We start from the raw sequence: 26360 nt of genomic DNA on the forward strand, positions 1-26360 counted from the left end.
TAGACATTTTGTACTTCTGCTGGGACACACAAATTATCGTCAGGTACCACTGAACACATTGCCTGACACTAGCAAGTAGTAAACATTTAATCAGATTAATACATAAATATAACTTACTGGATGGACTAGATTAGTAGAACAGGTCTTCTTTGTTTAGTACCTCATTGTTTATGAGTAACGTAATGCCTGAGAATATGCTAACAATGCTGCCGTTACACTAAACAAGCACAGCTAAATGAGCTAAACTAACGTTGTCCCGTGCTTATAAAATACGAAATTGTCACGGCTGAAAACATACTTGTCTAAAACGTAAACTCTCGCCGGTGAAATGTTTAACATAACTTTATGTGCAATTGAGCGCTGGTAAAATTCGTCAGGTAAAAAGCTAAGCTAACTGTGGGTTAGCTAAAAGCTAGCTAGCTTGAGTGAGCGTCGTCAAACAGACTCGCCCACTTTAAAAACTCGCGCGCGTTAGCAGCGCCAACCCTCTGCGGTGTTTTAATGACAAAAACGTCTTTACACAACAACGGCATCTAGCATATAAAAGTACCAGAAATTAAAAATGTCAATGGAAACAATTTAGCAATTTAAAATCCAGTTCATTCATCATAATAAAAAATGTTAGAAATATTTTATTTCCTGCTGAGCCAACCGGAACTAAGCGTCGGGATAGTCCCGTCGCCATAGTAACAACAACTATAAAGTTCTGGGAAATGTAGTTTTTGCCTTTCTTTTGCCTCTATCCGATATTTTAAAGATGTTTAAGTACTTTGTTTTTCCCTTGTAAAGACTTAAATCTAAAACTAACTTTTAAAACATCAAGAAAATCTTTAAGACTCTTTAAAAAAGAAGAAAGCTTTAAGAATCTGTTGGACTCCTGGCAGGGACCAATGCAGACATGTTCCTGTTTTTAATTTTTTACATTCGCCTTAGAATCTAGCTGTTTTTATGTTGCTTTTCTTTTTTTAGCCATCCTATTTGTTAAAAAAATCTGTATGACTTTTTGTGACTGTTTGTTGTTGTCGCTGTTGTCACCATTCTTTGTTAAATCAGGTCTCTTGTAAATGAGTCCTCAAGGCTCAATGGGATTTACCTGTCTAAATAAAGGTTGAATGAAAAAAAAAATATGTTAGTCACGAAACATTTGTTACGTCATCGTGAGAATTGGATGATCTATAGGCTTTAAATCTCTTCTTATGCATTTTTGAATTTAATTGCAAGGAGTCAGACTCGTCATACATTCAGTAACTGTATCACACAGAAATAAATGAATGCGCAGCGTCCTAGGATTCGTTTCGTACGGTGGCCCGTGAAAGACAAGCCTCTTTGCGCGCACTTCCTTACTTCCGCATTTAACATAGCAGCTGATCCCGAGTCAGTTCATTCAATGAAAACATGATATAAACATCTTAAAACTTTAATTTCTCAACTGACCTGAGTTCGTCCTCCTCGTATCCGGTATTCACGTGAGACAGTCAGCTGACAGGAGTCAGGCTGGGTGAAAACTTTCAGGTCTTTAACGACGAGAGCCGCATTACTTTGTAAAATATTTCTGGGCAGGTAAACATGACTATGAATCCACCCAAGATGAAGACGTCGATAACTTCTAATGAAAGGTGAGGGGCAGCGACAGGTGCTGATTGTACAGAGGTAAACATCAGATGTTTATTCTTGTATACAACTTATTTATTTATTTTGTCGTTTACAGGCTGAAAACCCTGAAAAAGGCTTTTGAAACAAAGTTTGGAGAATCTCCTCGCTTCTACGCATGTGCACCTGGAAGAGTTAATCTCATTGGTAGTTTAGTTTGAGTATTTTATTTATTTATGTGTTTTAAATGCTTTTAACATTTTCTGTTTGTACATTAGCCTCTGGTGATATGTGTATGTGTGTTAAATATATATATACACATATGCGCCATGTGTGTGCATGGCTTATATTTATTATATCCTGCTATTAAATATGAGACATGTCCTTGTAACTATCACACACAAAGAGTAATCAATGATTATGAATAGTACTGTAGCATTCTGCTGTGGTTAACTGTCAGTCACATGGCCTCAGGGAGGAATTATGGGTAGAATTTATGTTCATTGTTATTCATTTCGTTTGTCTGTTTAGCATTGTTCTTTTAGTAATTAGTCTGTTCTTGTTAGACTAGTTTATATGTTAATTCTGTGCTAGTTTGTGTTAGGCCATTCAGTAGAGTAACGCCATGAGTGAGGGAGACCTGTGTGGTTCACTCTGTTGTTGAACAGTAAAAATAAAGCCTATGAAACGCCATCAAGAGTGTACATCCCACTTCTGACACCAATGTAGTGTGGCATCACCACACAGCTCTGAGAGATGTGCGGCACTTGTAGTTCAAGAATCACACACCAAATGGTGCTCCACGGGCTTTATTTTTACTGTTCAACAACACAGACAGAGTGAACCTCCAGATAACTGCAGTTGTTACCTACCTGGATATCATCCAGGTAGGTAACAACAAAAAAAAGTTAAATCATGTCATCTGGACCAGTTTCTTTAAGTGAGAAACATTTCGTCCACCACGCAAAAAAAATGCATCCTTTATGATAGTCTATTGTCGTTGTTGTCCACTGCTGTCATCGCTGTTTGTTAAAATTCAGGTCTCTTTTGTAAATGAGTCCTCGTGGCTCAGTGGGATTAACCTGTCTAAATAAGGGTTGAACGAATGAATGAATCCATAGGACTTTGTCAGTCTGAGGCCTGCCAACCAGATCTGTCCCATAAGTAGCCTTCACTGCTGTGTTTCAAGCCAACCTCAACCCCAACAAGATGGCCATCTGGCCTCAAACATTTGATTGTACATGATGATTGATTGTTTTGGATGGGTGTGTTTTGCACGTGTTGAAAGTCTACTGAGATTCCAACAGGACGTTGGCTTGAAACACAGCAGTGAAGGCTACCTATGGGACAGATCTGGTTGGCAGGCCTCAGACTGAGGAAGTCCTCTGGATGGGAGACGAAACATTTCTCACAAAGAAACTGGTCCAGATGACATGATTTAACCTTTTTTGTTTTTAAAAGTTAATACTTCAATTGCAAAGGCATGAGTCATTTTTTCCAGCTTTTGTTTAGAAATATTTCATCTGCTGCTAAAATTTAAACAACAAACCAATAGAAATGTTTGTTAAAAGAAGAGAATCTACATTTTCTGGAAAAAAAAAAAAAAAAAAAACACAAAAAAAATCAGTTAGAATCTGAAAGCTGAGTGACTGATAAATTTGACGGAATAAGCTAAAACAGAGTTATTAAAGTTAAACAAGTAGTTAACTGAAAACTAGATTTAGCAAAATGTTATTTAAAAGCTAAACACAACTAAAGTAGTAGCTAAAAGTTAAATGTGACAAAATGCTAGCCACTGCCAAAAGTAGCAAAAGACTAGCTGATAAATAAGCACTGATAGACAGGAGCTAATATTAGCATCAGAGTAGCTAAAAACTGCATGAGGTTTACCTAAACCAAAATGTATTAAAAAGCTACAAACCTGAAATACGATAAAGTAGCAAAGTGTTGGGTAGAAACAAAAAATAGCAAAACTTTAGGTAAACGTAGCAAAGGGTTAGTTAAAAGTTAGCAACAGCTAGCCAAAGCTAAAAGTAACAAAATATTAAATGAAAAACAAAAGAATAAAGTTGCAAAATGGTTAGTAGGAGCTAAAAAAAAAAACAGCAACAGACAAGCTAAACACAACTAAATATTAGTTAAAAGCTAAGTGTAGCAAAAGCCAGAGTTAAACGTAGAAAAACATTAAAGGAAAAAGCAGAGGAATGATAGTTAGAAGCTAAAAGTAGCTAAAACCCAGCAACATCAGTAAAATGTTTGCTAAAAACAAAAAATAAGGAAACCGTGTACAGAAAAAAACAGTGAAACTAAAGAGTTCACAGTTAAATATAGATTCCTCCATTTATCTGTTTGTTTACCAGGAGAACACATTGACTACTGTGGATATGCTGTCCTGCCGATGGCCCTTGAGCAGAGCATCCTGGCAGCCGTTTCAGTGAACGATTCAGGGAAAATCCATCTGGCCAACACAAATCCTCAGTACCAGTAGGACACCAACACCTAGAGCTGCACTTACATTGTTGCTTGTGTTTACTTCAGGAGTTGTAAGCAGGTGGTTGTTGTGGTAAAGCTTGATGGTTTGTTGTTTGCAGGGATTTCACAGTGTCCTGCTCAGATGACATCATCATCGACAGCAACAACCCAAAGTGGTTTTATTATTTCCTCTGCGGGGTCAAAGGCATTCAGGTAAGATGTGCGAGTTATTCCACGACTAGAATCATAACCGTAGACATTCAAGTGCACATGTCGTGGGAAAACTTTAAAAAATATCTCATGCTACTTTGATGGGTTCTGCTTGCTTCCAGGAGACGTTTGGGATCACTAGTTTAGCAGGAATGTCGTGTGTTGTAGACGGAACGATTCCTCCGAGCTCCGGTCTGTCCAGTTCAAGCGCCTTAGTTTGTTGTTCTGGCCTTGTAACAATGGAGGCAAACCAAAAATCCCTTTCCAAGGTAAAACACTTCCAGATAACTTTGTTTATTTTATAATAACTTCAAAGAAAAAAATCATTACAAATAGAAATAATGTAGTCGTTAAAAAAGAAACTGACTTATTTATGTGCCAGCAGTCTGCAAGGAAGATAATTTGATGGAGAGTATCTTTGTTTTGGGAATAAATCTTAGAAATTTGATGCTTTTTTAAATCCATTCTTTCCTCCAGGTGGCTCTAGCTGAGATATGTGCCAAATGTGAGCGCTACATTGGGACAGAGGGCGGAGGCATGGACCAGTCCATCTCTTTCCTTGCAGAGAAAGGAACCGTACGCATCAGGGATCAATGTCACGTTTACCAAAGCCCTTTTGTTTCGAGGAATGCTCAAGAACGACTGATCGCTGCAGTTCTTTGCCAACACTTAAATATATATTTTTAACATTTTAAACATTTTGTCTGTCAGGCCAAGCTGATCGAGTTCCAGCCTCTGAGGGCCACTGACGTCAAGCTGCCAGAGGGGGCTGTGTTTGTGATTTCCAACTGCTGCGTTGAGATGAACAAAGCTGCTTCTTCTCACTACAACATCAGAGTGGTGGAGTGTCGCATCGCCACCAAGGTGCAGCCGTCCAGTCCGTTGGCTCTCGAAACACGATGAAACAATATCCGTATTTCGTCTACGTCTTTGTGATCGCAGATGCTGGCACAGGCTCGAGGTCTGGACCCGAGCAGGTTGTTGAAGCTGGTTCAGGTTCAGACGGAGCTGAAGGCCTCCCTGGAGGAGATGCTGGCCCTGGTGGAGGAGGTGCTGCATCCCGAGCCGTACAGCCGCGAGGAGATCTGCAAAGTTCTGAGCGTCACCTCGGAGCAGTTCTCCTCAGAGCTGCTGAGTGCCAACACTCAGCACTGTGAGTAGCACAAGGCGTTACTTTTATTTTATTACACCCCCCCATTGTTTAATAAAAAGTACCAATTTAGAATATCCCAAGTTTTAATGATGAAATGACTTGTAAAAACCAGCCTTTCTCTCCCAGTAACGCACTTCAAGCTCCACCAGCGAGCCAAGCACGTGTACGGTGAAGCTGCACGGGTGATGAGGTTTAAGAGCGTGTGCGACTCTGGATCTGCTGAACGTGTAGAACTGCTCGGGGAGCTGATGAACCGGAGCCACGAGAGCTGCAGAGACCTGTACGAGTGCAGCTGTCCTGAACTGGACCAGCTGGTGGACATCTGTCTGTGAGTACTGCAGAATATTTCATGACCTCCACTCTCATTTTAGACTTTTGTAATCAGTAATAACGCATTCGTTTGGAGAAACCTCAGGGTTTATTTGCAAAATGTTCAACATTTAAGCTCACACCTGTATCTAAATTACTTATACGAGTTTTTATTTTTATTTTATTTTATTTTAATGTCCTGTCCTGCAGTGTGGAATATCCAGTCCAATCCAACTTTCTTTATAAAGCACTTAAAAAAACCATGCAGGACCAAAGTGCTGTACAGACAAATTAAAAAGCACAAAAGGAATAAAATACAAGAACATTTTTGATTACAAAGACATAAACAGCTATGCAATAAAAATGTAAAAAATTCAGGGAGAATCAAATAAGTAACAATAATGAAATCGACATCTCATAATATATGATGTATGCTTGCAATAAAAGAAAATATGAAGTTGTTTTTTGTTTCCAGTGTTAAACTTTGTCACTCTTTCTGTCTGATCATATGAAATACTGTAAGGCTGTGTAGAAGTAGTGTGTGCAATGGATCAAACTAAAATCAAATTAAAGTTTAAATGAAAGTTTTATTAAAACTGAATTTTTATAGTCTTATTCAAAACAGCCAGTCAGTTTCTTAATTTAATTCATTTAATGCTACCGTGTGGTCAAGCTTTTAAATTGTTGAAAATGTCTTCACTGACCAACTTTAGTTTTTCTGTGTTTAGAGTGAAAAGTGTAAATGCTTATAAAACATTCACACTGAGGCTTTTTGTTTGTTTGTTTGTTTGTTTTTGGAACACAACTTGTTCTGCAATTTTTGTGCCGTTTTCGTGATTCATCCGTCAAAACGTTCAGCTCATTCAGGAAACTCCTGCTATGACTTTTGAGCAATTTTTACTTCGTGAAATATGTTCTGCTGTTCAGACTGTTTTTAATCATTAAAAAGAGTGGCTCTCTCTTCACATCCTTCAAAGCTTTTGTGCTGTTTAAAACCTTTTTCCTGCTCGTTTTAGCTTCAGCTTTTATCATCTGCTCATTTTAGCTTCAGCTTTTATCAGCTTCTTTTGACTCATTTCAGTATTCTTGTTTTTTTCAACTTTTTTTGTTGACAATGTAAGTTTTTTTTATGCTCCTTTCAGCTTCTTTTTACAAAATAAAGGTTTTTCTACTTTTTCAGCTTTTTTTAGGTATTCTGCTAATTTTACCCATTTTATGCTGTTTTTTACTAATCTCTGCCTTTTGTGTTTATTTCTAATAATTACAACTTTTTATGCTCCTTTCAGCCTCTTTATGCTAATTTCAGTTCTTTTTTTGTTTTTCAGCTACTTTTTTAATTTCGGATTTTTTGTAGTATATTCAGTCTATGCTTATTTAAGCATATTCTGCTTATTTCAGCTACATTCTGCTCTGTTCATCTTTTTTTTTTACACATTTCTGCCATTTTGCTTCTGCTTTCTGATTTTATTTTTCTGCTTTCAGCAAATGTCAGCTGTTCAAACTCAACTTCCAATAACACTTCAGCAATGAAAACGTTTCAGCCTTGTTTCAACTTCAGCAGCTTTCAGCAAAATCATTCACCAATAAGCATTAACACTTTTTCACAGGAAATGCACATTTTTCCAGTTAGCATTGTTAGCGTGCTAAGTAGCTAAGCATGATAGCGTTAGCTGTTAGCTCTGTTATTTAAATCATTTGTGTGTTTGAGAATATTTGAAAGCAACTCTACGGTGGCCCTCAGGTTTAAAACACAACTAAAATCAACTCTGCAACAATTAAATAATTACAGGTAAAAAAAAAATGTTTTTAAGCTTTGTCTGGTTTTAAAAGGATATAAATGTGATTATATTCAAAATAAATTTGGAAAAAATGTGCACAACTCCTGCAATTTTGGTATATTTAGCACTTTTTGGTTCTATTTTACTAGTTTGTACAGTTGTTTTTTTTTAACTTTTTGTTTTGTTGCATTTTCCTCCCTAGTTTTAAACCTGAGCACCGTATGCATCCAGTTACTTCATTATTACTGCCCAACATGCTCCAATCCATCATCTATTGATTCAGACTGTCTGCAAGATTCAGTAAAACTGTTTTCTGTGATAAAATTACATTTTATTTTTATTAACTTTTTTCCGGTTCACTAATTCACCCTCTTTAAATCTTTGATGAGACCTAACGTTACTGAAAGACGATGTCTGACTCTGAACATTCTGGTGAAGTATCGACTTGTCTTCTGCTGGCAGGAAGTCGGGGGCTGTGGGTTCTCGGCTGACGGGAGCCGGATGGGGCGGCTGCGCCGTCTCCATGGTTCCCAGTCAGAAGGTGGAGTCCTTCCTGCAAGCGGTCAGAGATGCTTACTACACTCCTGACCCACAGCGGGCGGCGATGGAGAAGCAGAGTTTGTTTGTATCCAAGCCTGGTGGAGGAGCTGCAATACTCCTGGAGGAGTGAAACACCTCCCTTGTTCTGTTTATATTCAAATCTACTGATGGAGGGAAATATGATCAGCTTATTTTTTAATTCCTATTAAGGAAAGGGAAATTTCTAATTTTTACTCCTTATACAAGAATACAAGAGGCAAAATATACTACATAGATGTAATACATTCTTAAATATGTTTGTGTAACAAATATTTTTGTTTAGCTCATTTCCTGTGAACAAGTACTGGTTGGGTGGTGGACTAAAACTATCGTTCTGTTTTGTATAAAACCAAGCCACTTTTATTAAAGGGTGGAGAATAAAAAGCCAAATTGTTTACAATAATGAATACTTTACACACGACACAATCAACAAGTTTTGGGCCATGATGTGAGGACTGTCAGGATCTGTTCTCGTTCACCTGGAGAGCAGCAGCGTGTTGGACCGAGACACGTTCTGCTGTACTGAAACTAACCGAGGCTGCAAGTCAGATGATTTCCTGTCACTCAATTCTGCTCACACACCTGCTGAATATTTGATGTGTAAGAGAGAAATAACTTTGTTGTTGTTTGTTTCATTAGAACCAAGTATGATGTTTCATCTGTGATCAACTGAATACAGTTTAACTTCCTAAATTAGATTTGGAGCCATGCATTCCAGTTCGACACATCTTTAAATGCAACAAAATCAAACTAACAGTTCACCAGAACTCACACAACACAGAACCAGTTCATCTTTAGCATTACAAGTTCCTCTTTGTTCCCAGTTTGATTAATGGTATTAAGATTGGTAAAATGCAGAATAAAATGTAATACTTTCTGAACTGCTGTCAAAGTAAAACTTTACAAATGTCCTGCATGATACAGATGAAAAAAGTTAATCATTTCTTTAATATAAAGTTTGATTTGTCTCTAGGTGTTTCACTTCAGCCTTAACAGTCAGTTCTGTTGATTCATACTAATAATAAAAACTGAGGTATGTTTGTGTTGATTTGAGTCTGGATCTTTTCAAATGAAGGACACAGTTTGTGCTTGGTCTGTCAGATCCATAAAGACGGGATCATTTACTGTATTTAGTCCCGTCTTCAAAGAGTTCCTTCTGCTGATGGTTTGGACTCCGGCTCAGGAGATGCAGGCTACTTCATTCTTTCTCTTCAACACGTTTTCTATCCAGATGGAGCTGTTCGCTGTCCTTTCAGGGGAGCAAGCAGACGAGACCGTGCTCGTCTTCATGTTTTTGCCCGAGGTAATCAGCTCTCCGTAGCCTTCTTGGTGGGAGAAGGCGTAGGCAGAGCGCCGGGAGCTCATCCTGCGCAGTCGCCTCAGGTTCTGCTCCTGAGGTCGCTGCTTCTTCCTGCACTGCTGCAGATGACGAACCTGTGAAAACACAGCAGAGGTGGAAGAGGTTTCTCACTTCCCTCACATAAATAAATAAATAAATGGACAATGTGGTTGGTATTAATTGTATATCTGGTCTAACGTGAGCTAATTTTACCTGCTCCCTATGTATCAGTTATACCTTATCTGTGAACGTTGGGAGGAGGTCCACTCTCAGAAAGCTAATGACTAGCCCCGGCACAACACACACCACAGTGGTGAGCAGGATGACCAACCACACACTCTTCTCTGAAAGACTGTTGCGAGCTGCGCCTGGGGAGAAAATTCAATTCAGTTTATTTATATAGCGCCAAATCACAACAAAGTTGTCTCAGGGCACTTTACAGGAACATACAGGGAAAAAAACTGAAGATATTTATGCTTTATTTTCACCCATCAATACCAATTATAACCTTGAGATAAACTCACCAACAAAAGGAAAATTACTCTGTAAAATAGCAAACAAGCCATCGCTTTGCATTGCAAACAATACGACGAAGTACACAGCGAGACTGCCCCCCACAAAGAGATGATTGACTGCCGTCCAGTAGTGTGTGTCAAGTCCAATCTGTCGACAAACGGCAAACATTTATAATCTCAGCCTTTTGATTTCTTTAACTCCACTTCAGTTTACTCACCTGAACGCTCACAACAATAACCAAAGTGGTTGCTATGGTGACGGCGAGCGTTTGCTGGTCTGAATAGTTGGTGCCGTCTTCTTTCACCATGCCAGAGAAGACTCCATAGGGGATAAAGAAAATGAGGAAGGAAGTGGTCATCCCCTGCAGGGTGCATAGGAAAAACTGTCGCTTGTTGAAGAGAAGGTTCTGCTGGCCCGGTTTGTAAAGGCTCGGGTAGCGAAGGCTGTTCTGATCATTGACGTCCTGTAAAAAGCAGATATACATGGTTAGGAACTGGGAATTTTAAAAAGCTCTTCGAGACAACAAATGGACTACAGAGGGTAATGCTTGAAGTATATGAGTTTAGAAGTTAATTAGCCTGCTTTGAAGTTAGATTTGGTTATATATGTGTAAGACGTGTATTGTTCCCCATTACGGAGCAAAAAGAGGGAATTGGAGGTAGCCTCCCTTCACCTGTGTCCATTTGTCCATCTGTCCATGTTGCTAGCGCGATAACTTGAAAACTAAGTGAAGTACCAAGTTCTATTTTGGTGTGTGGCTGCAGAAAGTTTCCTATCAAAAACTGGGATGCCACATCAAAATCCTCAATGGCCATATATCATTTGTTATTATTCATCATATATCACTATCATTTGACAAAACTATACTTTCTTGTTTCTTTAAAAGTATAGTTTCCTCAAATGATTGGAGTGGCCACCCCCTGGCTCCACTATTGTACCTGGTGCTGTTGTTGTTTTGGCGCATTGTTTTTGTACCATTAGTGCTTAGCGTATTCCTAGTTGGTGTATTCATAGTTTAGTGAATGTAGTATACTCTTAGTTCATGACATGGATCTTACTAATGTTTTTCTTTACAATTTGTGTTTTTGTTGGATGCAACTGGGACCCTGTGTACATAGTTTCATCCCACCTCATGTACTACATGTGGTGTGTTTGACAAATAAATCTCTGACTCTGATCAAATTGGTCCTTCCACTTGCCAGGATTTGTCACATTGTGCTTGGACCTTGGACAAGAAAAAAAAAACTACCTCTATTCATACACAATGTAACATGTACCCACTTGAATGGCGGGTATGGTTTACTCACATTCCATGTTCAATTCTTGTTCAGAAAAGTATTCATCACAAAAACTACACATATTTACTATTCAAATCTCTAGGCGATAGGGGACAGTGGTGTATTGCTCGTCTACCATGGAATAGTAAGTTCTACAGTAATGTCGGAGTCAGTTACTGTAAGTTTATGTGTGTCTATCTAGACAGAAAGTTTAACAGGAAAAAAACATGTAAGTGAAAAGTGTGGGAAGGCCACGATGTGCTTACATCAGTGCCGTACAACTGAAGGTAGTCATTGGGGTGCTACCCCCAAGGTTATCAGATGGATCCACTCTGCCATGGTCCACCCCATGCTATGCTACCCTGCTTTAGTATGGTGGGTCAGAGTCCAAGTCGGGGTGGCAAGAGTGATACTCACGCATGTGCAATGAATAACCTGCCTGAGCATCACAGGTTCCATTAGAACAACACCCACGGCAGCCCGTGAAGTCCTACTGGACCTGACTCCACTGGATTCCTATATCTCGGGGGAAGCCTCGTCCAGTGCGGTGAGGTTACACCAGTCTGGTGGTGGGTGAAGAAGCCTATCTGACTTGCAGAAGGTGGAGGGGTGCTGCTGATCAAGCACAACTACAGTGAGAGGGAGTACAGTTACCCACTGGGTGATTTTGCAGCTGTATCTCAAGTTGAGATACTGTATCTGCAATCCACCAGTGTGTGGCGCCTCTCAAAGACCTTCAGTGTACACAGAGGGACATTTTCATACTAACATGTAGTCAAGGTGTTATTAGAGCTCTCCAAGGGCCACACTTTATGTCATTACTGGTTTGAGAGCGTGATAACAGTGTTACTGTTAAATGGGTACCGGAACATTCAGGTATTAATGGTAATGAAAGAGCTGAATACCTTGCAAAAGCTGGCAGTACTGCCCACTTTAAAGGACCAGAGCCTGTTGTAGGTATTTCAACAACAGTATGCAGAACTGCTCTACAGGCCTGGATTAGATGTTAACACATTCAATCTGCTGGAGGGAGCTGACGGACTGTAGACAGGCACAGGAACTAACGGCCCAAATCCTATGTTTGGGAATGCTTTCATTGCCCTGACAAGGAAAACTTTAAGGACACTTGTTGGAGTTCTAACTGGGAACTACCGGTAACCACAATAATCTAAACTGCTAAACAGCCACAAAATGGTGACGGGACTCCATGACAATGGTCTGTGTGATGTCTGTGGCATTGTATAGAGACCTCTTTGCACTATTTAGACTACTGCCTGGCTCTGAGCAGTCAAAGAGAGAATTCTTTGGGAACCCCTCATGGACCATGAGAAGCTCAGTACACTGTTACAGATCTTGTGTCATTCATCTGAGGGACACAAATGTTTGAATAAAGCTCAGTGTCTTTTTGGGGAGAGCTAAGGGCCCAACTATGAGGCTCCTGCTCACATGGGTTCTTCATCCATCCTCACTTACCAATACCAAGCTTGTATTGATTATGGCTTATAATAAACATCACCTGATCAAAGAGTCCCATTGCCAGTACAGGTAATGATGTATACACAATGTTGAAGAGGGATATGAACCACTGGTCATACACAGTCTGTGGATGGAAAACGTAATTATTCATTTAACTTTCAAAAAGTGCACGTTGCAGATCACAGTCTTCCTACCTGTGCTGAGAAACCACAGAAGAAGCCATACCAGAAATGAACCAGGGTGAAGGCAAAGTTTTTGTAGAAGAAGTAGCTCAAGAAGTTGCACATACGGAAGTAGGACCAACGACCGTGGACCAGCAGCAGCCTCTGCAGGTACTGGAACTGAGCGAAGGAGTAATCCGATGCCAGAACAGCTTGCATCCCCTCCTGGCCACTGATGCCGACACCGATGTGAGCAGCTGAGCGAGAAAACACAATGTAGATCCCTGCTTAACGTCTTATAAAATATTTATTTTGTTCGGGGCACAAATTGCTTTATGGTTCAGTTTCAGTCCATTCACAGAGCAGAGACTATCGTCAGGTCTGAAGGTTGTCAACTCTGAGAAGTGTCTGCACATTATTGTGGGGGGGTTCAATAATCTTTAAGCAAACATCATTTTACAGACAAACTTAAAAATCACTTGTTCCTGAGAATTACTCTTAATCATGCTGACATCGTTGGCTCCGTCTCCTACAGCCAGTGTGACAGCCCTCTTGTGCCTCTTCACCAGCTCCACCACCTGAGCTTTCTGCATCGGAGTGACCCGACAGCAGATGACCGTTTTACACAGACAGGCCAGGTCCAGCAAGATGTGCTCCAGCTGGGGCTCCAGAGCATGAGCCTGCAGCACAAAAACATACATCACACCCTTTAAACTCACTGCATCGATCATGATGCATAGGCTCAGACAAGATCTCACAAGACGTGTAACCTCTTTGATTATGTGATGTTAACGACTCTCAGCTACTACCACACCAAATTTGAGCTCTATATCTGTAAAACTGGCTGAGTTAGACACATTTCTATTGGATGATGTAGATTAGTTTGGGCAGCCATCTTGAACTGAGGTGGCTTCAAAAGGGAGTAAGTTGGAGATCTAAGAGACCATTTCATTAAAACCGAGTTATTTTGCTAACAGAGTTGATGGTAACGGTTACTGGCAAAGTTTTAGAAACAAACAGCGCTATCAGCTTGGAGTATAGGTTGGAGATTACTCAGCTCCTAACACGCCAAACCTAAGCTAAAATAAATTTTAAAAAGTAAAAGTAGACAGAGTTAGAGCCATTTTGTAAATTCTATGGTCATTTGGCTGTGGCAGCCATGTTGACTTGGCTCTAAACGCTAAATCAGTTGTATATGTACATTTCATGGTCACTTTTTGTAGGTTTCACCGCTGGTTCATCAAATGCTTTGTTGTCACAAGAGACAAATGAACACACACAGATATGGGCAACAACATAATCGCCCTTTGGCGGCAGACGATATTAAAAACAAGGAGGAACATATTTTATTATCTTACCAGACTGTGTCCATTGATGACCAAGGCGTACTCTGCAATAACGGCTTCTTCAAACACCGAATCATCTGCAAACGTGTCGGTCTTCTCTACATCTCCTGCGCGGCTCACCCAGCTCAGACCAAGGATCTGCTCCTTAGAACTCCTGGGAACAGACGAAAACTGATAAATAAGCATTTTCTGTAAAATGTTTTTAAAATATATACAGTGAATATAAAAAGTATTCATCCCCTCGGATGTTTTACCCTTTTATTGTTGTAATAAATCAGTCGTGGTCAATATAACATTGGCCTTTTAAACAACAATAACAAAAAAAAAAATATATATATATATATATATATATATATATATATATATATATATATAAAATAACCATCTGCGGCTGTAAGTACTTTTCATATTGGCACTGTATATTTTACTAAATTACAGAAATATTCCCAAACAAATAAAAACCAGTTTAAAAAGAAGTGACATTTTAAGATATTTGGCAGATTCTTAAAAAAAAAAAGAAAAGGCGCAAGTAGACACAACAGAACCTCTTCTCGACTGGGATTTTGTTGTTAAGCAGATAAGTTTACAGTGTGTGTGTGTCTTTGTAATCTTGAAAGGCCCATTTTTCCCAGCCCATACACTGTGAGGACCCAAAGTCCGGGCCACATAAGAAGAAGTGCCATTGGTGGGTTAGGGGTTATGTTTAAGGTGTGAATTGAGGATGGGTTAGGTTTAAGGTTAATTATGTACTGGTACTGGTTATGTTTAGGATAAGGGTCAGTGTTAGGCTATAGAAATGAATGGAAGTCAGAGCAAAATTCATGTAAAGATAGAAAATAAAAGGTTGAATGAATGTAAAGATAGAAAATAAAAGGTTGAATGAATGTAAAGATAGAAAGACAAACGTGTGTGTGTGTGTGTGTGTGTGTGTGTGTGCGTGTGTGTGTGTGTGTGTGTGTGGTGAGTTACCTGAGCTGCTCCTGCACCTCCAGCAGTGTGTGTCCAGACACAACAAACACCTCGTTCATGTCGTCCCGCAGCATGTTGCAGGAGTAACCGATGCTCATCGCAGTCTCTGAAACATCAGAGGTGACAGAAGTGAAGATGAGTGAGCTGTGTATCTCATTAAAAACAGTTTAGTTGATTTTTAGTCATTACCTAGTTTGTCTCCTGTCAGGACCCAGATCTTGATGTTGGCCAGATTCAGACAGGCGATTGTCTCGGGGACTCCGTCCTGAAGTTTGTCTTCGATGGCTGTGGCTCCTAGAAGCTTCACGGAGTCCGCAGTCAGTCTGCAGCTGCTAACTGAGATCGATCACTGCTAGCATGTAACCATGCCAGGTTCTCTTTGTTTACCTTCATGCCCTGTTCGATCTCCTCGTAGAGAACAGTCAGCTGCTCATCCCGGGTCTCGATCGCAGTGCTCGCACAGTGAAGCTTCTTCATCCAGTCCTCGTAGTATTCTTCATCCATGTCTTTGCAGGCCAGTGCTAGCGTTCGAAGCCCTTCTCCTGCAAATTCCTGCATGGAAACAAACACAGCTCTGTGTTCAGCTTAAGTGAGATAAATCATTAGATAATTGAGCAGGACTCAAATATTCTGAGAATAACCAGTTATTAATAAAAATTATTAACTGAAGCAAAGCTCTGATGTATTCAGACAACACACCATATTTATCCCTTTGAGTTATTTAGTTGGACTAATAAGATACATTTATGAGCTAAAAACACAATTTACGGTAAAGAGAACTTTTAGTCCTGGTTTCCCCCTCTTCTTTTAGCGTGTTGATATAATTTTTGTACATGTTCAGGACCTGCTAACCATATAAAGACTAAAAGTCTGAATCAAAGCTGATTGCTTTCATACAGTAAACTATTTGTTTGCCTCAAAAGCCTCGTCAGTAACCAAGGATTTTCCTTTCTTCTAAAGGTACTTACCAGTATATTGTTATGTCAAACACCCTCAAGATGCCTGATTCTTAAACAAGAGCAAAAACTGAGCTTTTTGATAATAAAAAGAAATGCAATAGGGAGAAAACGTGCTTGAAAATCATGTAGATGTTTTTGGTAGATCTACTGGTATAAAAGAATATAATGTACTATGTTCAGATAAAACTTTTTACGTTTTTTGTTTGAAACCCATGCGCAGGCAGGACTCGGAGAACTCAGGATTTAAAGTAGGAATATATATTTAATAAAGAAAAACAAAAGCAGCTGTACATTAAACTTACATGGTCTTGGGGATGACACGGAGGAAGACAGAACCATAACGTCAAACAAGACGATGTCCAGACAATGAGGAACACAGAGGCGCAGACTTATATACAGACGCTAACAAACAGACAGTGACAAACACCTGGGGAAGGACAACAGGTGGCGGAGGCAGGAGCTGGTTACAAGAGGGAGAACACTGAGGAGAGCAGGACAGACCACAAGATGGAGACACACACTAGAAAACACAAATCCTCACAAAACTCACACTGAGGTGCTCGGAGGTAGCGTACATGAGGTCCTGACTGGACCGCTCCAGGCGGTCAAAGATTATTGTGTCAGCTCCTTTGCAGTACAGTTTAATGTGGCCTTGTGGGTTTTTTACTGAAGAACAAAACACAGCAAGAAAAACAAACATGAGCACAGAATAGAAACAGGAACACTTGGACAGTAAACGTATTTCAGTGAACAAGTGTTATGAAAAATGATTTATCTGGTGAAGTTTGCTTGAGTTTAGTGATTTATGTATTTTTATGTGCAGAGCGTCTTGTGGGTGAGACGGCGCAGTGCTGTGATAAGTGAGGACCTAACCAATGACACTCATTCTCTTGCGCACGTTGTTGAAGTCCAGTATGGCCAGCAGCTGGTAGGTGACGGCCCGTCCCATCTCCCACAGAGTGACAGTTTCTGGGGTTCGAGCTCGGAAGATGAACCCAAAGTTTCGTGCTGCAGTGACCAAAGCTCCCTCGTCAGGCGACTGGGCCTGGTACACCAAATTCCCTTCATTTGGAAGAACAAATGTTTAGTATATGCAAAGTTTGAGTTGTTACTGCATCAGGGACCGGGTGTACAGCTTCTACCTTCGCTCTTCTCCTCTGGCATGACGGTGTGGCACAGCGCCAGCAATCTGAAGAACTCCTGAACTGCAGGATCGTCCCGTTTGACGGCTTCAACCAGGCTGCTGTCGTAAAACTTAAACCCTCTGTCGCAGAGTGGGTTGAAGGAAAAGTCCACGCAGGCTGTTTTCTGAGGACACAGCACCAGTTTTTCTAATCACGTTCTATTTTTTTTTGTTAAAAAAATACATTTTAAATCCTACCTACCTCTGTAATTTCCACCCTCTGGTCAAACTCGTCATAGATATCACCTAAAAGGAAAAATAAAATCACTTCATCATATCGAAGACTTAAAAAATGAATTTGCTGTAATATCACGTTATTTTTTCTTTATGCATTACAGTAGGGGTGATTGATTACTGGAGTATTTTAAGCTCTGTGGGTCACTCAATATTTCTCTGATATCAAAGCATTGAAGTAAATTTAGCAAATGGTAAATTTCCGGGGTTTACGATTTCCTTTCACGTCTATTCTTTAAACTGGTTTAGCAAAGCAAGTACGAGTTGTACCGTATGTCTGTCCATTAATGGAGCACTTGCTGAACACCATGATGTTTTGTGTGAGGGTGCCGGTCTTGTCAGAGAAGATGAACTCGACCTGTCCGAGTTCCTCGTTCAGGGTGGTGGTTCGAGCTTCGGCTGGGGTGTCCGTCTGATCGTGGTACATCTTCTGGTCCCAGTTAATGAAGAAACTGTGGCCGAGCCGAAGAACCTCCACGCTGAGAGAAGACTCAGTTCATTGCATTAAATTCAGTACATCTGAATGCTGTATATTTAGGTTATATGTTTGTTTTACCTGACATAGAGTGAGATGGGTACAACCGTATTGAGGATGATGATGTAGGACCAAAAGGTGAGGAAGCCAGAGAAAACAGGGCTGCCCTGAAACTCATCCCGGGGCAAAAACACCTCAAAGTTTCTGCCGATCCAAATCTCCCACAACGTGTTTCCAATTGCCAAAAAAACTCCCATACAAATAAGGAAGGCAAAGATCTGAAACACAACAGGATGAGAAAAAAATGTTCAAAAACAGCAATGATGTTTCTTTTTCAAAATAAGAGTCATTTTTAATGCAGACATTTGGACTTGAAATAGTTGGATGAGAACAAACGTACTAATGAGTCTGACGGAAAGGGAAATGCAAGCTAAATGCAAAGCTTTGTAAATCAATTAAAGTTTATAATTGCAAAGTATTACATGATTTTTTTAAACTAAATGCTCATTTGAACTTGATACTCGTTAAAGAAATTGCCACTAATGGAATCCATGATTTTCATCAACTTACCCATAAAACCAGAGTGTTCATGAGTTTGTCGATGCTGGTCCTTTTGAACTGAGTCTTTCCACAATTCTGCATCAGTTTGGTTTGTAATCCTGTTGGATGGAGATGAAAGCAACCAGCCAGGTTTAAAAGCCATTAAAAGGTTGTTCAAGAGATGGAAAACTACAAATACTGCAAAAACATGTGGAGACTGAGAGTAAAAATACAATAGTACCAGCAAAGATGACCATCCCAAAGCACCAGTCCGTGTTTCTGAGAACACAACCACGCAGAAGCATTTGTTCATTATCCAGAGAGTATTTATTGTCCTTCCAGTGTAACGTTCCTGTAAATTTATCCAGCTTGTTGTTTGGTGGTTCGCAAATGACTTCTCCTAAAGAACGATTTTAACAGCATCAGTCCAGGACATTTTAGAAAAGAGTCTCAAATTAATCAAAGACAGAGGCGTGAAAAGACACAAATACTCTCACCATCAAAATCCATCAGTTTGGAAACGTCTCCCAAATCTGAGGTGACGCTCACAGCATGTCGGACTTTCAGGTTCGTCTCGCTGTTTGAGAGGACAAAGGACGGAGCAGATGTTAGATTTCCTGCTCATACTAACGTCTTCTTTGGCTTCAGTCAGCGTCTCCTCTCACTCACCCATCCAGCTCTGCTGTCTCAACGTAGCACAGCCCATGAGGCTCGCTGCTGCACAGGAGGAGGACGTCAGCCTGTGCGTGTGAACACGGCAACAAATCAGTACATCTCCTGCTGCTTTCATGTCTGAATGTAAAGTTATGAACGCTCTAAAATAAAAATAAAAAACACTGAAAAAAATGAAACACCAGAAAATCCCTAATAACTGGTATACTGGTAATTTACTCACAGCGACAAACTGATTGTTCTCTAGTTTGATGATGTCCCCCACTCGAACGTTCATCCATTTCTCATTCTGTAAACTTGGAAACAACAGAGAATATTTGTTGATTTACGTAATGTTAAATGAAACATTAAAAAATTTAAAATAAGTACCTTCCCCTGACGAACACCTGCGACTGCCGGTTATTGACTTGCTGGTCGCTCCTATGTCGGAACTGCAATTTTGAAAAAAAGAAGGTAACGTTTTATAGGTGAAGCTAAATATTTTTAAATAAATTAGAGCTAAGAAAAATAGAACTAACATAATCATCTGTGGCATCCTTCACAGCTGTGATTACCAGCACCAGAACTAAAGGCACAATGGTCGTGAACCAGGACAGGGAGGAGATTTCTGGAATTAACTGTTAAAATGTAAAAAATGCATTATTTGACCTCAACTCCAAGAGGTTGAGATTAATTAATCTGAACGGTAGTAGTTTTGTCCTACCTGCAGTATCAACAGAACTACAAAATAAGCATTCGCCACCCTCTGGAACTGCTCGAACAAGTTGACGGGCAGGAAGGTGAAGACGTTGTACTTTGACGTTTTGATGTGGTTGTCCTGAAGAACAGCACAGCTGGTGAAACACTACAGATTAATCCTGTGGGTAGAGCCCAACTCATGCTGCGTTTAAGGTCTACTTACAGCATACGAGAACTTGCCGTTGTATTCTGGGGCATTGGCTTTCACGCGGCGTTCCTTCTCTGCAGTCACAAACATGGAAATTTTATATGAACATAGCTCATCAGACTTTGTTAAAAGATGATGAGCAATTATGTCATTTCCACACCATTCCTCCTCTCTGAGTACTGGGTGCAAAGTTTGTCCACGTTAAAGTTAAAGTTAAAAAACAGCATAGCTAATAGGATCATTCAGGAGCTCAAACTCCTCCACCACAATAAGGTGGCAATTCGTGGAGGAGTAAATCTAAATCCAAAATCTCTCCATCTAAAATTACAGCATGTGTGGTGAAAACAGAGTTATGTGTTCAGAGCTCATTGTACACTCTATGGCAGAAAAACTGGCAATGGACATTTGTGAACAAAATCCAGCAACAAGAAACTTTGTTGCTCAGAAAGTTACCATTCTTATAAAACCAAAGTGCAATTCCTGTCTCCAAAGGTTCATAATTAAAAAAAAAAATTGAAATAAAATTAAGATCCTTTGAATTGAGTACCCCTAAATATACTTAAGTTTTTAACATATATTATAATTTTCTGTGATTCTTCCACACATATTCAACTGGTAATCCCTTGATTATGTCAGATGATCAGGGGATGGGTCAGCAACAGTGACTCTATACTGCAGGACTGTTTTGCATGTACAGACTGGCAGGTCTTCAGGGAGGCTGCTGTGAATGAGGGAGAACTGGATCTGGAGGAGTACACATCAATGGGATTAACCTGTATAAATAAAGGTTGAATTAATGAATTTGCTGTCCTTGAATGCATCAGCAAGTGTGTTGATGATGTCACCACCACCAGGACTATGAAGTGCTACCCAAACCAGAAACCCTGGCTGACTGTGGAGGTCCGTATCCTAAGGAAAGCCAGGGACACTGCCTTCAGGTCTGGCAACTCCCAGGAACTGGGAAGGACAAGGAAAGAGCTGGCTACTGATATAAAGAGGGCCAAAGCAACATATGCACAGAAGATCCAAGGTCATTTCTCCTCACAAGATCCACAAAGTATGTGGAAGGGCATTAAGTGCATAACGGACTATAAAAGCAGAGGTGCACAATGCCCTAGGGACCCATCACTGCCTGATGCTCGCACCATGCTCTATGCATGCTCTGAAGACCCGAACTGACCACCTAGCACTAGACTCACTTCACCACTGGAAGAGGAGTTCCTCAGCATGACCTCAGCTGAAGTAAGGAGTACCTTCAGGAGGATTAATCCTCACAAAGCAACTGGCCCAGACAACATCCAGGGGAAGGTGCTGAAAGACTGTGCCGATCAGCTCTGTGAGGTGCTGGCCGACATCTTTTAATTCTTCCCTCACCCTGGCAACTGTTTCCACCTGCCTGAAGACTGCCACCATCATCCCACCTCCTAAAAGCTCTGCAACTACTGGTCTGAATGACTATAGGCCAGTAGCACTCACCCAAATAATCATTAAATGTTTCGAAAGACTGGTCATGACCCACATCAAAGCTACCATCGACATCAGCGAGGACCCACAACAGTATGCATACCACAAGAATCGATCAACAGAGGATGCCATCTTCTCTGTGGTCCACACTGCTCTCACCCACCTGGAGCAGAAGGACTCCTGCTACGTCTGTATGCTCTTTGTGGACTTCACATCTGCCTTCAACACCATGATTCCCCAGATCCAGATGGACAAACTACTCACACTAGGACTAAGTCCCTCCATATGTACAGTAACTGGGTCCTGGACTTCTTAACAAACAGACCACAGTCTGTGAGGATCCACAACATCTCCTCCTCCACCATAACCCTCAGCACTGGCTCCCCTCATGGCTGTGTGTTGAGCCCCCTCCTGTTGACTCTGCTCATATATGACTGCGCACCTACCCGTCCAGGCTGTCATATTGTAAATTTGCAGATGATACAGCGGTGGTGGAATGCATCACAAATAATGATGAGTCCATCTACAGGAAGGAGGTGGAACACCCTGAGAGCTGGCGCAGGAAAACAACTTTCACATCATTGTGAAGAAAACGAAAGAGATGGTCATGGATTTCAGACATCTGCGGTGAAAATGGTCTCCAGTTACAAATACTTGGGTGTACACCTGAATAACAACCTCAACTGGGGCAACAACACCACCAGCCTGATGAAGAAAGCTCATCAGAGACTCTACTTCCTCAGGCGGCTGAGACGAGCTGGTCTGGGAAGTCCTCACCTCCTTCCACAGGTGTGCAGTGGAGAGCATCCTGTGCTCCAGCATCAACGTGTGGCATGGAGGCTGCACAGCTGCAGAAAGAAAAGCTCTGCAGAGAGTGGTGAAGGCTGCACAGAAGATGTTGGAGTCAGTCTCTCCACCATCACAGACATTTACACCTCCAGATGCAGGAAGAGGGCCACCTGCATCATGAAGGACCCCACTCACCCAGCACTCACACTTTTTGCCCCACTCCCCTCAGGAAGGAGGTTGAGGAGCATTAAATGCAGAACCACTGGACTGAGGAACAGCTTCTACCATGAGGCTGTTAGACTCATGAATCTCTAACCAGGATAATCACTGTGAAAGAAAAAAATCACTGTAATGCCACTTTGATTGTTGTTGATCTCATGCTGCTGATTTATTTCATGCTGATGTGTTCATTTGTACGCACATGCTCACAAAGACTCATGTTCGTTCTGCTGTATTGTTTTGCACTTTTAATTGCTTAGCGTACTTCTTAGATTAGTGTATTTCTTAGTTTATATCTTGGATCTTATTGCTGTTTTTCTTTACAATTTATCTTTTTGCTACAGTTGGATGTAACTGGGACCCTGTGCAAACAATTTTGTTCCACCTCATGTCACATGTGATGCGAATGACAATAAACAACCTTGAACTTGACGATCAGTCTGTGTGAACATGAACAAGCACAACCACGGTGGTTTCTTGGTAACTAAAAAAATAAACCCACCTTGCTGGCTGAGTCTAATTCCTACATCGGGTGAATACCGTACTTTGTTTCGTCCTGCTCCGTTTACCTCACTACCAGTGATGACATTCGTACTCTGATGTGGCGTGTTGGGGTCTTATCATGCTTGGTCTTGCTCTCTAACGTCACACCAGGAAATCCACTCACTCATAAACACAAACCACACCAGCCGCAACTTCAGAGACCAATGAACCTTATAACCGTATCAGCCCCTGAGCAAACACAGAGAACACATCTGTCGTGGCCAAACCAGGTTAAATGGTTGCTGAATTATGCATAAAACACCTGCAGCAGACAGCAGAGGGACCGATGAGCTCACACTTCAGCTGAGATCATACAGCTATCAGTTACTACAAGCATGAATTATTGAAAACGGTGTTCTGCCCCGCAAGATGTGGAAATGCTGCTACCCTCACTGAGTTTTATTTTATTTTTTGCTTCTCTTTTCTCAAGAAACTCAGCTCACGTTTAGGTAGGGCTGCAAGTTCAAACAGCTCACGATGAAGTGATTCAGAAGCGCTTCAGGGTGCGTTTGGGACTAAATTCCTCCTGAGTTTCTGCTTGAAACTGGAAGCATTTAAGTGGTTGTTCATTGCAAGCAGATTTAAGACTTTTTCTAATCCAAAGGATGACAACACAAATAGCAAATTGCCAAGAAACACAAAAACGTGATAAAACATGAAGAGACACTAAAGTATAAAAGTATATTTCTTCTTCCACACCTTAAAGTAGAGGGGTTGTTTGTGGTGGATGGTCAGTACATTTTAGCATAATTTATTATACCTTATTCAATCTTATTTTCATGATTAAACAAACAAGTAAACGTCTTACCAACATAAGGATTTCTCCTCCAGATTGACATCTTTTCCTGGGACCTTCCCAGAGTTTCCGTGACAGACACACACACCTGTGAAACAATTTTATTTAAACAGAATCACAAAGTGCTTTTCTTGTTTTTGGAGGGGTTTTGTTTAGCCCAAGAAAATAAAACTTAAAACCGCTGATGTCAGAAGCAGAAGATGCAAAGCTCCCAGGTGAGCCCAAACAAGGTGTTTCCATGGTTTCTAAAGACACACGGGCTTTCTGTTCTCTTTGTTTTAGTGTGTAATAAAAGCAGATGTGTCCTCCAGTTGTCTCACCTGACACAGGTTTGTCCCAGTCTTCTTGAGCTGTCTCCATGAATCCTCTGAAGACACCCCCACCCTTTATTCCCAGAGCCACATTCCAAGCATTTCTTCACCCCGAACCTTCCTCAGAAAGACAACCAGCAGGTTCTGGACGACCAGGACCGGGTTGGTGGAGTCATGAGAGTCAGCAGAGGCTGAGGATCAGTCCCCCACCGCCACCCAGAGAGAGGACGGTGTGTCTGAGGCACGAGCTGGAGGGTGGTGCGCGTGAGCGACCGCACACGAGCTGCAAGCAGCATCTCTGTGGAACTGCTGATGAAACTGCATTTCCTGCGAAAACGCAGTGTGAATGCTTAATGCTGAAGAACTTGCAGAGAAACAAACAGCCGAAATTAACAACAACAACAAAAAAAAAATGCTGAAATGTAGTTTAAATGGAAGAACAAGCCTAAATTAGCCGAAGAAAGCAGGAAGAACACATAGTTGCTGAAATAGACTTAAATAAGCAGAAATTTGCACAAAAATTAGGAAAGTAGTTAAAAATAAATAAAGCTGAAAATAGATAAAGTGGCTGAAAAGCAGAAATAAGCTTAAACTACCAGAAGAAAGTGGAAAGAGCTGAAATGAGCTGAAAAATGTGGGATTGGCTGAAAAAGGTAAAATTAGCAGAAAACAGCAGTAGCTGAAATAGCAGAAATGTCTGAAACTAGCATAATTAAGCTGAAAGGAACATAAACAGCTAACATTAGCATTAAGAAGTTAATTATGTTGAAAGTAGCAGACTATATGAAAAACTTGAATTTTTCTGAAAACAGATGAAATTAGTTAAAAATGCTTAAAAAAAAGGGGGGGGGGGGGTGTAGCTGAAAAGGTACATCAAGCTGAAATTAGCAGAAGGAAGTGGAGTGAGCACATTTCTGATGATGAGGCTGCAAAAAGTTGAAATGAGTGCAAAAAATGTGGAATTAGCTGAAAAAGCTAAAATTAGCATAAAACTACTAAATGAAAAGCTGAAAAACTGCAAAAAGCTGAAACTTGCAGAAATGAGTTGAAAGGAGCATAACAAGCTGAAATTAGCATGAAGTTAGAAGCAGCACAAAAATGTTGTAGTTAAAGGAAACAATCTAAAAAGAGCATAAACCATATGAAAAAACAGCTGAAAATAGCTGTACGTTGCTGAAAAAATGTTTAATTTTGTACAAGGAAGCTGAAAGAAGCTGAACCAGAATAAAATGTGAGTAAAAGGTTGTAAACTGATCCAAAGATATGAAGCATTTAAAATGAGCTCAGTTCATTTTCTATGAGAAAAAGTGTCAGAAAAGGATAAATATTTCAAAAAGCTAAAGTTGCACCAATACCAAAAGTCAGCTAGAGGATTGTCCTGAAAGAGCCGAATGTTTAGATTTATGAGTTGTTGAAATAGCACAAAAACTGCTGGAAGAGAATCATGCTGAAAAACGAAAAATGGATCACAGTAGGATAGTGAATGTTCACACAATAATTTAAGCTGGTTTGAAGAAATGTTTCAGATTTTTTTTTTAATTAAAAATCCTTTTGAAGCATTTCTATTATTCCTCTTTTATAACGCTCGCAAGATACTCTCCAAACTAAAAATTACCTGGCTTGTGTGCCTATCATGTGTCGCAAAATATTTATCCATTTTACATTAATTCCAGGCTGACATGGCCTCGAAGTATTAAAATCATCTGAGTGTAAAATTTAAAAATTATTTTAGCTATTTTCAGCTGCTCTCTCCTGCAGGCCTCACAACAACGACAGAGAAAGAAACAACCATTATGATTGTTTCTCAACTCGTTTCTTTGCTCTCAGCAAACGCGGGTCTCGAACTCTCATCCAACACGATTAGGCTCTGTCTGCACCGCTTTACTTCCGTCACACCGTTCTACTGTTGAGACCACAGCGCCACCTGCTGGGGTGTTGGTAGAAAAACAGGCTGCCGGAAAATGAATTTGGTTTGATCTGAGGGAACATGGTGTGACCAAGGCCGGATTAACCATATGGACAACTGCCCAGGGGCCCATGATCTCTAAAGGGGCCCAGGATCTCTATGGGGCCCATGATCTCTAAGGGGCCCATGATCTCTAATGATCTCTAAG

The 26360-nt window shown here is 40.6% G+C and overlaps 2 protein-coding genes across 2 annotated transcripts; one reads left to right on the forward strand and one right to left on the reverse strand.

Annotated features, from left to right (window-relative positions):
* The first annotated feature begins 1526 nt into the window (after positions 1-1526).
* On the forward strand, positions 1527-8305 carry galk2 (galactokinase 2). The gene is made up of 10 exons (XM_037683605.1): positions 1527-1616; positions 1709-1797; positions 3951-4074; positions 4182-4275; positions 4395-4541; positions 4750-4848; positions 4984-5136; positions 5215-5425; positions 5552-5753; positions 7975-8305. Exons 1-10 carry the CDS (start codon positions 1567-1569, stop codon positions 8180-8182), a joined length of 1377 nt encoding a protein of 458 aa, XP_037539533.1. The 5' UTR covers positions 1527-1566; the 3' UTR covers positions 8183-8305.
* Positions 8306-9270: 965 nt separating this feature from the next.
* atp8b4 (ATPase phospholipid transporting 8B4) lies at positions 9271-20214 on the reverse strand. Its single transcript, XM_037683706.1, has 26 exons — positions 20140-20214; positions 19942-20055; positions 19757-19855; positions 19608-19669; positions 19462-19534; positions 19236-19306; positions 19064-19143; positions 18808-18966; positions 18597-18685; positions 18108-18304; positions 17822-18030; positions 17520-17563; positions 17277-17442; positions 17008-17196; positions 16685-16800; positions 15563-15727; positions 15365-15476; positions 15176-15281; positions 14219-14360; positions 13357-13540; positions 12894-13117; positions 12740-12823; positions 10164-10409; positions 9955-10093; positions 9668-9798; positions 9271-9525 (listed from the first exon to the last, which is right to left on the reverse strand). Exons 1-26 carry the CDS (start codon positions 20212-20214, stop codon positions 9271-9273), a joined length of 3531 nt encoding a protein of 1176 aa, XP_037539634.1.
* Between the last annotated feature and the right edge of the window lie 6146 nt (positions 20215-26360).

Source organism: Nematolebias whitei, chromosome 10 (assembly GCF_014905685.2).
Source record: "Nematolebias whitei isolate Nwh7 chromosome 10, NemWhi1, whole genome shotgun sequence".
Taxonomy (NCBI): Eukaryota; Metazoa; Chordata; class Actinopteri; order Cyprinodontiformes; family Rivulidae; genus Nematolebias; species Nematolebias whitei.